This window comes from Amblyomma americanum, chromosome 11 (assembly GCF_052857255.1).
Source record: "Amblyomma americanum isolate KBUSLIRL-KWMA chromosome 11, ASM5285725v1, whole genome shotgun sequence".
In the NCBI taxonomy this organism is placed as follows: Eukaryota; Metazoa; Arthropoda; class Arachnida; order Ixodida; family Ixodidae; genus Amblyomma; species Amblyomma americanum.
The window spans coordinates 42,637,200-42,653,456 of record NC_135507.1 but is presented as its reverse complement, the minus strand read 5'-3'; the positions used below and the strand labels follow the sequence as shown (position 1 = coordinate 42,653,456).

General features: G+C 49.1%; 1 protein-coding gene across 1 annotated transcript; it reads left to right on the top strand.

Annotated features, from left to right (window-relative positions):
- Positions 1-6,434: 6,434 nt before the first annotated feature.
- LOC144109571 (tetraspanin-33-like) lies at positions 6,435-13,619 on the top strand. The gene is made up of 4 exons (XM_077642391.1): positions 6,435-6,670; positions 9,889-10,171; positions 11,683-11,826; positions 13,329-13,619. The coding sequence occupies exons 1-4, from the start codon at positions 6,435-6,437 to the stop codon at positions 13,617-13,619; spliced, it is 954 nt and encodes a 317-aa protein (XP_077498517.1).
- The last annotated feature ends 2,638 nt before the right edge of the window (positions 13,620-16,257 follow it).

Sequence of the window (16,257 nt, the reverse complement as noted above, 5' to 3'; positions counted from 1 at the left end):
CGACACGGATCTTGCCTCGCGTTTGTGATGTTATAAAGTGTGCCTTTTTAATGTATTTTTTCATCTGCTTCCTCCCATCATCATCACCCCCCCCTCCCCCCATTGTGACCCTCTTTTTTCTCCTCTTCCCGTTTCCCAGTGCAGAGTAGCAGGCCAGATATTTTTCAGGCCAACCTCTCTGCCTTTCAAGTCAATAAACCCTCTCTCTCTGCCCTGTGTCTGCTGCGGCCACCCTTTCTTCGCAAACTTATAAATCTCATCCGCCCACATTGCTTTTTGCCGCCCCCTGCTACGCTTTCCTTCCCTAGGAATCTAGTCTGTTACCCTTAAGAACCAGCGATTACATGCCCTGCCCAAGTCCATTTCTTCCAGACAGTATTGACATTAAGATGACTTGGTATTTGGCCGCCATTTAATTTTGGAGCACAGTGAAGTTTTCAGTGAAACCTCACTATCGTGGAATGGTTTCAAGATTACGCTGAAAGTCATTCTGTTGCCAAAGTGCTGAGTTCACAGTACTTCTGTCCTTGTTCGCTGAATTTGAATGCCATTGCTGTTTTGTTCACAGTTTAGCTAATTTTGTAACCATCCCGCCGTATCTGATGTTTTTGGGTAATATAATAATGTATGCTTTTGTACAATCGTATGATTTGGGACGCTTGCGTCTATACGATTCACAACTTTTATTAATTTCTTGGATTTAGTAAACACTCGTTTGATATAATTTGAAGAACCTTAGTAAACTCAACCAAGTATTGAGGCCCTCGTACAAAATAAAGCATTGATCTGTATGAATTCGTATACAATGTTTCACGTTTCATCTTTATCGCCCCCAAACCTGGAGTCAAATCTCGCGGTCACGTGCACCCGAGAAACAGAAGAAGACCCGCCATCTCGTCGCAACGGATGATGGAGCCCACAAGAGAGTCGAAGATCAAAGGCAAGAAGCGCCGCGCTTCTAAATTGAGCCGGGTATGGTATCATATCGTTTACTACCCTCTCTCCTCATGCGCATTCCCCTCAGGTCCGTGTAGAACGTTAACCTTCCTCACAGTGTTCTAACTACCACCGACTTCGAAGGCCTAGCCAGCAAACCTGCTGTGGTTGATTAGTGACTGTAAGGTTCGGTTGCTCAGCACGCATGAAGTCCAGGAATCAAACCCTAGCCTTTGAGGGCCGCATTCTGACGGCGACGAAATGCTATGGAGCCCTTTTGTAGTGCGATGTCAGTGCATGTTGCAGTATCTACGGTGGTAGAAATTATATGGAGGTTTCTACCATGGTGTCTTTCACAGCGGACACGAGGTTTTGGGACACTGAGCAACACACTCAGCAGCGCGCTTCAGAAAGAAGTTGAACGCGAAACTTGTTACTTTAACAGTATGGCCTTCCACGGTAACCACTGCAGTGAAACAGACGGCGCTTTGCAGTGCAAACGAGTGTTAAGCTGACGTACCCATCGTCTCTTGTCTCTTTGTGCTTTCGATTTACCATACCGGGTTTGAAGTATATGAAAGCATCGCCTGGTGCTCCGATTCCGGGGCACTGAGGACAAACCTGAACGAAGGGCAGAAGCAAAGTCCCAATCAGATAACCGACGTCTCGACTACTAGTCTACGTCTCTCGCTGTGCCAATACTGTCATTATCGGCAAGGATAATGAAGGTCTCTCAGTACGAGGGGTCTGTACAGATCCCGTTACCGATGACCGGGTTCGCCGAAGTGAAGACTCTAGTCGAGACGTCGGCCATAGGAGTGGGGCATTCCTCGCGACCGCTGTTGAAGTTTATGCTTTAAAGAATTGCATCTCACCTGTGCCCCCTTTAAAGCCAGCACGTTGCCTGACGGCAGCGCATTGAGCCCTACCACTGACAAATGTTCACTACAACTATTACAAAGACGCTATGTGGTTCTAAATTTTGCGGAAATAATTTAGGGCCGTTTCCATGCCATACATTCTCGCGAGCGCACCCCTATCAAATGCGCGTCAGACCTGGAACCTTTCTAACATCCAACATTTTGTGTGTCCAAAGCTAGGCTGCTAACATCAGCTTCGGCAGGTTTGTCGCAGCAATCAGTATGAGGCGAGCACGATGAAGGAAATGAATTGATTTACTGGCTGAAGTGTTAGAACGTATGATGGCGTGCAGCCGAAAGGCGCGTGACGCCAGCACGAGGAGGGAGCTCAATTCGGCTGCACTTCGGCGTTATTATCTTCGGCGGTTGGTGCTGTTTCTGCGGCGTTAGGCCGCCGCTGCTGCTACAGGCTTTCGTGCTCTCGAGCCGAGATTTGGGCCGTGTTAGGAAGAATACGACCTTCGTTCGTACGCCGTGGCTCAGTTGCTTGCGACCGCCTGCTTGCATGTCCTCCCACATCCCTACTAATCGACGAAATATCCCTACAAATAGGCACTAAAGGTATACCGAAAAACATAGTAGAAAACCCTGCTCTTTTGAATGCCATATAAACTGCGCTATTTCTCTCTGCATCTGTGTGGGCGTGTGATTGCACCTTGGTCACGGTGGCCTGGACAGACGTTGCGTTCCAGTTACAAATTCAAACCTCTGCTTCTAGCTTTAACCATCCAACTATTTAGTATAATCCTGGAAAAGCTAGAATGCATGCTTGCGCACTTGTAATTTGCAGCAGTCTTCAATGGTGAGTACGTCCTCAAGCGTTGACGATCCGAAGAGGTACTTCTCAGAGAAGGAAGCCGTCACTGGCGCATCGGCCCGGGTGCCACCCTCCGCCGCAAGAGGGGAGAAAAGCGAGGAGATGTCGTCTCGTCACTCTACAACGCAGTCTCATCAGGTATACTTATCCATGTGACAACTTTGAAGGACTTCGTGATTGTGAATCGCGACCAACTGGGCACGTGGTCACGTCTAGGTGTCCTAAATGTACTGGGTCTTGCTGAGCACACTTGAGGACTCGTGCTTCGTTAGTTAGTTAGGTTAGTTTCGCCTAATAGAAATGCAATGCTTTCCTGCCTGTCAAAACAGTCGGTGTTGACGCATTTTGAAGTTGGCTCTCAAAATTATTAGGATCCTTCATAGACTCTGTTCCGAATCTTCCTATAGTGTCCCCCTAAACTTAAGATTCCAACACTGCCTCTATTTCATTGTTTTATTTCTCTAGTTAAATCGCATCACGCAGGAGGCCTTTCCGCCATTTTATGTGGGTAGATGGTAGCCTACAATAAAGGAGCCGTGGTTTTGACGACCTCAGAACAAAGGCATTGCGTTTTCTCTGACATCGCTTGTTTTCTAAAAACAGACAGCAGTAACCCTAACACGTATCTCCTCGAGGTAGCTTAATGTCTGCATCGCCCACGTTAGTTGGCGGCACGAGCCAACGGTTTCTGTGTGACGACCGATAACAGAGCTTCCACAGTAGTCTATAACTTCGTTCACTGGTTATGTGCACAGTGTTCCTTTGCATCGCTCTCCGTACATAACAACCTTTTCTTCATCTGCCACGCGTAAAGCGTCATCACACAAAGGCCCCCAGTCTTCACGCCGGTTCCTCGTCGTCAATGCACCAGAGCGACCAAACACACGAATCAGGCGCCGTCGGAAGTACAAGCAGTACTCCAGCGCCAGGCCAGAGTGCACCCTTATTGAAGACAACGACATCGTCGACCGGCGGAGAACCCTCAGCAGAGGGATCACCCAAATCGTGCAACTTGCCGCCGCCGCCTGACAGGTCGAGCACCAAACGCAGGAGCAGCCGCCCAGCCGTGCAAGCTGCTGCTGCTCTCGGTGCGTCGAAGACGCATCAAGCTCCCCGGAGACCTTCAGGACCACCGGAGGGCCAGGCCTCCGGTGAGCAACCAACAAGTCAACAACAAGCAGAACTAAGAGAAAAGTCCCGGGAGGACCAAGATGCAAACACGAGTTCCGACGAGCTTGCCGGAACTAAGCCTCAGCCTCAGCAAGGCGGGACCAAACAAGTCGACGCTCAAGCACAGACGCAGGTAAAGGCGAACACAGTGGTCCAAGAGGGGGTGTATTGCAACACCCAGACAGAGGCCAAACTCGACCCTGCGCAAGAGATGAAAGGTGGCGCGAAGCCAGACGCGAAGAACGACGCGGACCAGGCGAACCAGGAGCAGCAAGTGTCCGCGCTACCCCAAGCTTTACTGGGGCAGACCGATGGACCCCCTCTAAACGAAGCCTGCACCGGAACGAGTGACATGGCTACGCAGCACACGCCCGCCGCCGCAATGGCCCCTCCCGTGGTTCGGCATGCTAAGACAGTCGACACTGGCACGAACACGCCCTATGACCTGTGGGCGGCGCGGGGGTCCGTCCCGGAGCTTCCATTCGCTTCGGCCGAGTACACGTCACCAGCAGGCCTGGTACCGGATAAGGTTGCAGGGGCAGCTGTCAAGCAGCCCGTGGACAAGAAGCGCATCTGGAGCGCAAGGATAGGTGAGGCCGTAGAAAAGGTGCTCTGAGTCTTGCCACTTTAGTGTCATTGCCTCCTTTAAAGAAAAAAAGCGCTTTCTTTTTTACAGAATTCATGGTATAGTTTTTAGGCAAGAGTTTCTATTGCAACTTAATGCATTTCAGTACTCAATATAAGGGCCCTTGTACACCGGGAAAATGTAACGTTTTAGCATGTACCGCCGCAAAGGCCAGAATGCCGTCCCACTGCGGTAGGGCAATGGCTGTGGCTTTCGGCTGCTGATCTGTGGTTCACAGTTTCGATATCGACCGCGACGGCCGTATTTAGATGGTGAAATACAAAAAACGCCGTGTATTGTGCGGTGTCAGCGCACGTGCAAGTACCTCACATGGAACCCACCACTACGCCGTCCCTCATAGTTCATGTGTCGCTCCGAGTCATTACTCCCCAGAATGTACAATTTTAGGAGGGAAGCCTCAACATTCTCCGTTAGGTGCCCCCACTTGCGAAGTCGACTTAACATGGCATCGAGGGCGTAACTGTCTCAGTCATTTCTGTTACGAATTTCCGCATTCAGAAATCCGGACAGCTCTCTCCAAGCACTTTCTGAAAGAGAGCGCCAGAAGGCGCCAGCCTCTAAGCTGCGTATCCAGTTATTCTCTTCCGCTTTACTCTTCCCCACCTCCATATTAATTTCTTTACATTTCTTTAGCACTTTATCTGGATGCTGTAAACTCTGTGATAGCTGAACTTCAAGTTTAGGGCCGATAAGAGTGTTTCGCGGACGGTGTCATCAGGAGGCCGTACTGAGGCCACACTCGATATGTGTCTGGCTTCCTGGAAGTCCAGCAGATGGCCCCGTAAACACAAGCGGCAGCGGTAGAAAAATCCGGTTAATTTTGGTTTCCACTACCTCAGCGCACCTGGCGACTGAAGAACACCTGATGTTCAAAAATTGCTGTGGCTCAACTCAGCTGAGCCAGGTTATACAGAGAGCGGAAGCTCCGTTCAACGCGGTTTGTCCCGGCGGCCGGTTCTGGCTCCATATCTCGTCGTTGTCTAAGCTGTTGTTGTTGCACGGGCCTGCCAACTGTCTCTATGTTGAGCCACCTCCGCTGTATCTTGAGGATAGAGAAGTTAGCGGATAGGGGAGCGATGAGAAAGAGAGAAGGACAGAGAAAGGAGACGCGCCTCGCGACAGCCATCGTATAGCCAGTGAAATGGCAATGGCGACGACGACGTTCGCAACAATACACCGGGTTGCAAGAGGACCAACGGCGCAAGCCGCGTGGGATCTTCGATTTCCCAGCCCCGTAGGGCCAGGAGCGGGAGCCCTCTCCCGCTGTCCGTCTCGCGTTATCTAGGCGGCGAGCGTTGCCCTTTTATCGAGCAAGTCACTTGGTGAACCACGTGACACAAATGGCGAGAGCGAACGGTGGGTGCGACGCAACGTTACTAGAGAAGCTAGTCTAGTAACGTTGGGTGCGACGGTCGGCGCAGCGGCGGACGTGACTGTGAGGCGTGCAGCTGTGGCGGCGGCGCGCCTCCCGTTCGAGGCGATCTCAGGAACAGATTTTACCTTCACCGCATCATGCGAGCTGTGCTCCAAAAAGTTTACATATTGTGGATAGGCACGCAGCACCAGAGGCTGCGGCAATAGCCAGTTGTCCGAGACACTTGGAAACGAAGTTGCTTTGTTATAGCCGGCGGTGGTTTGAATCGCGCTCAGGGATGAAGTTTTTTTTCGGCTGGATAGCGTTGTCATAACAACGATGCGGCGCGCCAGTCTTCTTTCCATCGACCGCTACGGGAGGATTTGGCAGGCATTTGGCGCTGAAGCCTTGATTGGCTGGACGAGGATATATGTGGGAGTTTTCTTCCCAGACTACCGCTATCATCCTTTCCATAACTCACAGAGGTGTTCTGGATATAATTTGAAGCAGTTTCGTATGCCTCTAGATACATTTGTGTGTGATTCAATAAAACCCCCTGAAAGAGAAAGTGAACCATTCCTGTGCACAGTGATGACTTCGATTGGCCGCAAGGCGGGGCTTGCGACCTCCGAGCTCGGCGGTGTGGCCTCGACGGAGGCCACCGTCATGCTGGACGTCAACCCGTACGTGCGCTTCCCGCTGCTGGTGATGAACCTGATGATCTGGCTCATCGGGCTCGCCCTGCTGCTGGTCGGGGCGTACGCCTACGTGGACACCTGGACCCAGTCCGAGATCCCGACGCACAGCCCCTCCTACAACATCTTCAGGTGGGCAAAACGGGCCAACCCCTGGCGGCAACTTCCTTCGCGATGGTGACGTCAAGCGGAGCCGCCGCTATGGCAGATACGCTGCATACAGCTTGCTGTACGGCACGTTCGAAGGAGGGCTACTATCCACTTGACGTCACGATGCGGTTTCAGTAGTGGCGGCCCCAGAACGAGGCGATAATCTCATTAGACATGGGCGCGGCCTTTCGCATTGCTTCACTGCAAAAAAAAAAATAGCAGTGGCTTAGCTCGGCTATGCCAGGATACACGTAGCGTGAGCTGCGCTGAGCCGTTGAGCAGCAATTTCTCTCTCCCTCTCCATGGCTATACCACACTGACAAACGGCCCGCTATATGTATACTCCCACTGATACCTCTGCGCATGCGCACAACATGAGAGGCGCTATCAAGCGGCTCCGGCTCAGCGTCAGACTTGACGCGCCGGCGCCAGTGCGTCTGCTCCGGCCATGACCGGCGAGGCGTGCCAGCTCTGCGCCATGCGACGTCACTGCTCCTCGCGCATGCGCAGCACGGCTCTCCAGGAGCCACGCGGAACTGCTCAAACTCGAACAGTGTAGCTCACGCTACAAAAGAAAAAAAAGCCAGTCGCTGTGATGTCGGTGAATGCACCCTGTACCCTGGTGGTGCATAATTAATGACCCCTGAACGCAGTCTTCGTTGGCGCAGTGCTGAAAATTTAGAAACATTTTTTTTCTACTATTCCGTATTTGACATTTTTGAGCGCAGCGTTCGATGTACCAGAGAATGAGGTAAACATTGGTTGCTTGCTTGCAGCTCTGACGTCACAGGATGCAGCTGCCATCTTTATGCAAGTTAACTGATGAGTCAGTAAAACAAAACATGCACCTTGTTGCACCGACTGAAGGAATTTAATATGATAATTTAGAGATAAAGTGCGATATGTGTTTAAGCACCTATGCGTATCATGCAGAATATTTGCTTAACACGTCAGCACCGGCGACTAGATATCTGTACAGGCAGGTCTGCGAAAAATTTACATGCTTGACCAGTCCCACGCACACGCCGCGATGCTAGAAAGATTACTGTTATGTACAGCGCTCATCTATCTTTCTTCAATGTTTTTTTCTTTGCAGTGATGGGTAAGGCATTAGCGTAGATATATCACCACGTGGTATTCGTATATGGCCATTCAGTACTTTATAATTGAGTGTTCCTTCACTTCTGCTGTTACGGATTCGATTTGAACATCCTAACTAAAGCTGTGACGTCAGTCACATACAGATCACGTGAACACGAAGAAAACTGCGACCGATTCGTTGTTTTAGTCTATTATAACGTTAAAAACAATCTACCTCAAGGGCCGGAATGACAAGGAATAGAGAGGCAGCAATTACAGGGCAGTATGTTCATTTCGCTGACTACCGTGATTGGTTATCGAATTAATACAGGGCGCAGCATACCATGATGCATTGTTGACAGATTTTTTTACACGTTATATTGTTCTAGGGAGTCGAGTCCGGATATATCGAACTACAAGAGAATCGCAAAATAGTTCTATATATCAATAATTCGATATGTTAACCTCAAAATAGATCAGCTTGTCGGTAAACTAGAAGTAAGCATACATTGCAAGGAACGCTAGTGACGCGCTTCTTGCAGAAAAGGGCTGCCGCCGGTGCGCCAGCAACGGAACGCATGCCGGGGATTGCCAGGCGTAACCTCATTATCATCATGTATCATGTATCATTACAAGCTCAATTTTGTTAACAGAGCACTATGCAGAGAACAATTCCAAAAAAGTTAAAGTACTGCTGATTTGCGGAATGCATTCGGCAGGGAAGCACTCTAGGCGAATGCCGCCGCGGAGCTTTAGTTAGATTGGCTTCACCGTACGGCAAATATGTTGCAAAATGAGTGAAGAGAACTAATAAGGCCGCATTCAAGTGTACACCACGCGTACATCGTCAGAGGATATCAGAGCCCTGGCACAACCAACATATGCTGAAAGCCGAGCAGGCGACGTATCTCCTCGCGCGAAAAGCGATTGATGAATGACGTTGAAGGAACAGCCACTTGGTTGGACACAGCGCCGTTCGATATATCAATGTTCCATTCAACACAAGTTCGATAAACGCGAGCGACGGTGTTGTACTTTTGAACAGGGTTTTCAAGGGGATGTTTTACGCGTTCGGAATGAACAGTAATTCAATATCCGGGCTCGACTGCATCAAGAAAGAAGCAGGCGGGCCAAGTGGCGGCGCAACGCTATAGGCGATTGATCGTCCTTGGGGGAAAGAGCGACGGCCGTTAGTTCCGGGAAACGAAAAAGCTTTGCGAGAGAAAAGACAAACTGCGAGACTTAGCAGTTTGTGCGTATTTCAAGGACTAAATGCTAAGCCTTGTGTAGCAGAGAAGGCAATGGACGGATGAACGACATCATTCGTAGACCCTGATCACGTGATTTGCTTCCCTGTAAGTCACCAACTTGATGGCATGCTCGCTGCTTATGAAACTCTGTCCTTTTGTTACCAAAATACGGGGCAATACGTGACAATTAAAAAAAGTGATGAGATTACGTTCATCATGAACAACAGCACTGTAGATATTCGTGTGGAGACGAGAACAGCTGCTTCAAAAAATAAAAAAATAAAAAATAAATGAGACACTTAAGCTTCACCTTAAGCGCATGACGCGATAGCGTAATGTGATAATGTTCAGATATGCGGAAGTGGTCAATCTTTACATTCATAGATCCCTGGGGGTCCTCATGCCCATCCAGGAGCAGTGGTGCAGCGGTTAAGTTATGCGCCATGCCCGTAGATGGCAGGTACTCCCAGCGGTGGGCCTTGTGCGGGACAGGTTGTTCTTCCCGTGGACCAATCGGAAATGTAACTGCCACCTGACACGGTGGGCAGTTTGCTCACAATCCGGTGGGCAGGTTGTGATGATGGCGCAAGTGCACGGGACCTAGGTGGCTCAGCTGCCTCCTAGGTTGCTCTATGGCTACTGCGTTTTCGGAATTCTAAAAACTGATATGGCTGTTACTAACAGCCGTTTATAAAATCTCTATTTGCAGTCAGCCGCCTATTGGCAATAGGTGAAAAGCTAACTAATAGAAGTTAGTTAATTACTGTACCTTGCAGGTAGGCGATCTACCTGTTTTGCTGAAAACTATAGAATTATAGGTCTAAAGTGTCTGCGCGGCATTGTAAATACCCACGGTCCTTTTGTTGGCAGCATGTTCGTGATCAAGATGGAGATCTCGGTTATGCTGTTCGGCGTGATCTCCATGTCTCTGTCTTTCTGCGGTTGCGTGGGTGCGCTTCGGGAAAACAGCTGCCTGCTGAACGTGTACTCGTCCTTCATCACGGCGCTGCTGCTCATCAACCTGGTCGTGGGTCTCGTCGTCTTCTTCCTGCCGTCCCAGATAAAGAAGATGCTCTCCGAGACATTCTCCATGGAGCTCATCGTCCACTACCGGGACTCGCCGGACTTCCAGAGGCTCATGGACAGCATGCAGGTATGCCGCAAGAGCCTCGCGGAAAAACGGTTTACAGCGGATTTCTAGCATCGGTCTATGAAAACTGGCCGCCATATATTGTACAAAAATGGGCAGAGAAAGTGGTTGTGTTGTTTTTTACTTCCCTCTGAAACTGTGCTCTAGGTAAACGCTAAAACCCTCTCTATGCTCTTAAATTTAGTTATCACAATCCTACGCGCATGTTCCTAAGGGGATCATCGTGGACATTTCTCTCGTTCATCTGGAGATGTGAAATAACGTCTTACTCACATCATTAGGCGCCTCACTCGATCACTTTTTTCAGTTGTCAACCCAGTGGTCCTCGACTAGCGACTGCTAAAAAAGTAGAAAAGGATGCGGCAGGGCTCAGCCAGCTGGCATAGTAAACCGACGTCATGCTAAACGTTGGAGCAGAGTTTGTTTTGCTTCACTCGCCCTACCATCGCCGTTGTCCTGGAACGCACTATAAAGCAGCATCGCAATTCGTATTCCAAAGGCCTTTCATCATTTAAGTCGCGAAAGTCCCCATGTGGTGCATCTATTTAAATCTCGCACAATTATTTACACGAAGCCCGTAGCCCGGCGGTCTGTCGCACCACTTCCGAGATTGCGATGTACGATATGCTCTGTGGTCAAAGCGCTTGGCTACTGATCCGGAGCTCCCGGATTCGAACCCGACTGCACTAGCCTCGTTTCTATAGAGGCGAAAAACAAAAAGGTGCCCGTGTGCTGTGCGATGTCAGTGCACGCTAAAGATCCCCACTTGGTCGAAATTATTCCGGAGCCCTCCACTACGGCACCACTTTCTTCCTTCTTTCACTCTCTCCTTTATCCCTTCATTACGACGCTGTTCATGTGCCCGGACGTGAGGCAGTTACTACGCTATCTAGTTCCTCAAAACCAATTTTTATTATCAATTTGCTTTGCGGTGCTCAAAACCTAGTTACAGTGGAGACACACAGGTGGCGCCACCATCTCATGAACAATCCCCGTGGAAATAATAATAATAATAATAATAATAATAATAATAATAATAATAATAATAATAATAATAATAATAATAATAATAATAATAATTGGTTTTGGGGGAAAGGAAATGGCGCAGTATCTGTCTCGTATATCGTTGGACACCTGAACCGCGTCGTAAGGAAAGGGATAAAGGATGGAGTGAAAGAAGAAAGGAAGAAAGTGGTGCCATAGTGGAGGGCTCCAGAATAATTTCGACCTCCTGGGGATTTTTAACGTACACTGACATCGCACAGCACATGGGCGCCTTAGCGTTTTTCCTCCATAAAAATGCAGCCGCCACGGTCGGGTTCGAACCCGGGAACTCCGGATCAGTAGTCGAGCGCCCTAACCATGGAGATCATGCTCAGATTTTATTTCCATGGTTGCACAACCAGTAGGCATTAGAAAACTACGGTATTCGATGACAGCAATGAGAAGTTACAAGGGGAGACAGTACGAGTTTAATGACAACCGAAAATATGTTCCACGTCATGCAACTGCAGGAGAGGATGCAGTGCTGCGGAATCTCGAGGAGGAATTTCCGGGACTGGAACGCCAACATGTACTTCAACTGCTCCCGCGCTAACCCCAGCAACGAGCGCTGCTCGGTTCCATACTCGTGCTGCAAACGAAATAGCACCGATCAGGTTGGTGTCAGTGTTACTGAAAAATGTCTCTGTTGATATTCTTTTGATTTTATATCGTCAATAATAGAGCTTTCATTGGGTCTTCTTATTTTACGACGGAGTACATTTTTGTGCCAGGGCCTGACATTCGATGTCACTTGTAATGTGGCGTTACTCCATATTTGTATGCATTGTCGGCTCAACTCAATACATTGTTTCAAAATATTTTACTGCCTTGAAATGAAATGGTGAGGAGATATGTTTTAGCAAAAAATACCACTCCAAGCATTGCGGGTGGTCCTGTGGTTTGAACATCCCGAACTTTCTTATTGGTTTTTAGGGAAAGGAAATAGCGCAGTATCTGTCTCATATATCGTTGGACACCTGAATCGCGCCGTGAGGGAAGGGATAAGGGAGGGAGTGAAAGAAGAAAGGAAGAAAGGGGTGCCGTAGTGGGGGGCTCCGGAATAATTTCGACCACCTGGGGATCTTTAACGTGCACTGACATCGCACAGCACACGGGCGCCTTAGCGTTCTTCCTCCATAAAAACGCAGCCGCCGCGGTCGGGTTCGAACCCGGGAACTCCGGATCAGTAGTCGAGCGCCCTAACCACTGAGCCACCGCGGCGGTTGAAATCCAGAGATCGGTGACGAGTACGTGTAAACATAGCGTCCGCCATTATATTTGGGGAACACGGAAGCCGCTTTCCTAGGTTGGCACCTAGAGCTCTCATTATGCTTTTCCTTGTTTGGGCTCCGCCGAATACTTTTATGCATTAGTGGATACTGTGTTTGCGACTGCTGAATCTTGAGTAAAATTAGGTCAGTAGTGTCGCAGCAGCAGTTTCGTTTGTGTATGTACATGATCCCTGGTATTACCAGGCTGCAAGTTTCGTAATGTTAACTGCTAGCCCAGTTTATTCATGACTTACGCCAGTAGAACCACCGGAGAGTAGGCTCAGGACAAGACAAAGAAGCAATTAACCCAACCATTTCACGTACAACTCCACGAAACAAATTACTCAGAAGATTAAGGGCACTTTTCCCTGATAGCCGAGCTCTCTTCGTTGTCTTGTACTTCATCTGGATTTCATCTCGTTCGTTCAGTGATCACTTCCTGCAAGTTTCCTTCAGCAATGGACCAGCAAGCCTCCTCGAGATTCCTGAATTTCTTAATAATAATAATTGGATTTGGGGAAAGGAAATGGTGCAGTATCGGTCTCATATATCGTTGGACACATGAACTACGCTGTCAGGGAAGGGATAAAGGAAGGAGTGAAAGAAGAGGTGCCGCAGTGGAGGGCTCCGGAATAATTTCGACCACCTGGGTGACTTTAACGTGCACTGACTGACATCGCACACCACACGGGCGCCTTAGCGTTTTTCCTCCATAGAAACGCAGCCGCCGCGGTCGGGTTTCTGAATTTTTTCTGCTTAATTTCCCTTCCTTCGCAACGCGCTAAACACGTCCGCCTAGGAGCGAACACCTGTACTAAATCCATTGCCCCGTGATGTCGTCGCAGGTGGTGAGTCTGTCGTGCGGTCGCAACGTGCTCAACATGACCGACTACGACGCCTGGTTCCAGGTGTACACGGGCAACTGCCTCGACTCGGGTCACCGCTACGTGCGCGAGAACGTCACCATCATCACGGGCCTCTGCCTCGTCTTCGTCATCTTGCTCGCCTTCGTGCAGATGGTCACGCAGGCTCTGCTCGACGAGATACTCATCATCCGCCGCATCTACGAGAAGTTCTACGAGCGCGCTTACGACATGCGCGCCGCCCACGAGCAGGCGGAGCCGACCGCAAACTAGAGTCGGGTCACTCGCTTCTCCGGGTGTCGAGTGAGCGGAACTCAATAGGCTCTCAACAGGACATTACAAAGGCAGTGCACCTAAACTCACCTGATCATCGCTAACGCAATAATTGGCTTTTAAGCTCAAATTGATTACTGCTTCAAAAATGCTTTACGAACGAGCAATATGAACTGATTTATCTATGCTGACATTATATATGCGCGAACAATACTGCGCCTCTAAACGAACCTTTCAACCATAATGACGACTTGCGGTCACATCTATGCGAGTACTTCCACAAAGACCGCCTTGGCAAATTTGCTCAGGGGTGCTCTGATATGACGACCGTCAAAGGCACATGTGTTCAGTTCTGACCTTTAAGCTGCGCAACCTACTGAGTCCTTGCAGTTTGAGGAAAGATAAAAGATGGCTCGGAAGCAGGTGAACTCTCAGTCCAGCAGGTGTCATGGGCCTTTCCGAGAGCCATCCGGATAACGTATCTCTAATGTTATATTAGTCGTGATCGCACGAACTGTATTTGTGGTCTCCCGTAGATCGGTCGCAAGACAACGCAATATAAGAGCGAAAGACAAACCACTGTGCTGCTGATTGCTACGTGTGAAGCTTTTCCCCCGTGCCGCTGGATGTCGCTGCCTGCGTGAAGCCTGGGCAGTGTCGTTATAGCGCTTGTGTCTGCGTGGCTGCCGGCGTACGGGTTTATTTCACACCGGCGATTACCGAACGCTTCTAGCAGTGTAACCCTCGTCGCCTGAATTATGACCAGCAAGGGTACATAATTGCAAGTCCTCTTTATTCCGAGGAGACACAGGAACTGTTTTTCAAATCGTACATTACCGACCGCGCCACTTTGGCCTGTGAGATAACATGTTGCAAGGACTAGCAGTGATTGAGGACGGAGTCTGGACAGCGGGCAGCACTTCGATCACAGACCTGCGCCCTCATTGTTTTCAGCTGTGTTACCGCTGTGCTAGCCTAGTGTCTCCGGTGCTGTTCGATTGATTAAGGGCATTTTCAGATCGAATTCTGTTTTGATATGCTTTCTTTTGTAGTCCAGCTCACACTAACATTGTTCGCAACTGCCTGCCACTATAACCCGTCGTGCTTCTAAGCACAGACCGTAGCACTACGGCGCTGCGAAGCGATGGCTTCGTCAGCCTAATAGAGGAACTCATGTTAAAACATGCCCTATCATCTTCTGGACACTTCCACCGGCATCAATGTTGGTGCTTCAAGCAGCCAGTTCTTGGTGGCTTCGGGTGTGTCGGAGCTCATGAAAAACATTGTACTCTACCCGACTTGCGCTAGACGGACTTTCCATGAAATAGAACGCACCACCGATCAATTCTGTAGAGAGATAAATGTGAACCTTATTTCTATTTACGTCTGCCCTGTTTTAGTGAGTTGGCCAACGGTGAAGTCGGTCAAAAACGGCACGTTGAGACCGCAGTTTCTAGCGCCGAACATATCAGCGTCGTTTCCTAAGAGGCGCGATTACAATGTACAACCCCGAAAAGTCCCGGGACTGACGTCACTTTTTGTGAACTTAAGTGACTGAGCTAGTGAATTGGGCGCGACTATGACTGTTTTTACCGCGCTTTTGGTTTTCTTCTAGGTGTTTAATCCGGTCCGCCTCGTAAGCTGTACACTATAATCATTGAACTCGGGAAATATTGTGGTCGTTCGATGTCAGCCCAGAGTAAGAATATAAAATTCCAATAAGGATTGATGCCAGGCAGCGAGACACGATCTCGTCAATGCAATCCACTGCTTGTTTACAGGAGGCATTCCTAGGCCTTAATGGGCAACAATTGGTGTAAGATTTTGTTGAGAGTACAGTAGTAATCTGCGACTCGCTAATGACCATGCCTTACTGTGGTACGAGATGAGCAGACAATCGTGATCAGTGATATAGACAAGGAGATCAGAACGGTGGGTCTAAAAAATTGCTGTTCAGAGATCCAAAGTAATATTCAAATGTTTCGGAAAAGAAATTCAGCTTACGACTGCTAGCAAGTCCCAGGAAGTGGTAAGGAAATCTGCTACTTAGGGTAGGTAGTGACTGTCAATCCCGACTACGAGAGTAAAATAATAATAATAGAGTGGAATGCATATGACAGGTTCTCTCTTCATGGACGGTAGTTTAACAAAATCTCTCGAGAGAAACGTATACAACAGCTTTATCTAACCGGAACTCATCCATGGGGCGGTAATGTGGAGGCTAACAAAAAGGGTTTAGCTTAAGTTGCTAACAACGCAGTGAGCTACGGGGGTAAAAAAAGACGGGTGTAACGTTGAGACCAGAAGCGGGCAGAGTTGGCCAGGGGACAATCGATGGTTAGTCGCATCTCAGTCGAAATCTAAACGGAATAAATTGGCTTGGGCAACGCTTGTAAAATGAATGCAATATCAACGCTCGTCATTAAGGGTAACGGACTGAACTCCAAGAGAGGGCAACCGTAGCAGGGTGCATGAGAAAGTTACGTGGGCGGATGACGTTAAGAAGACTGCGGGAATAGGGTGGCTGCACATGGCACTAGAAAGGGACAAATGAAGAGATGTGGGGGAGAGTGAGGTGCACAGCAAATCATCGGGGATTTTTGAACGCGGTACGTCGACAGTGGTGCGTCGGACAGCG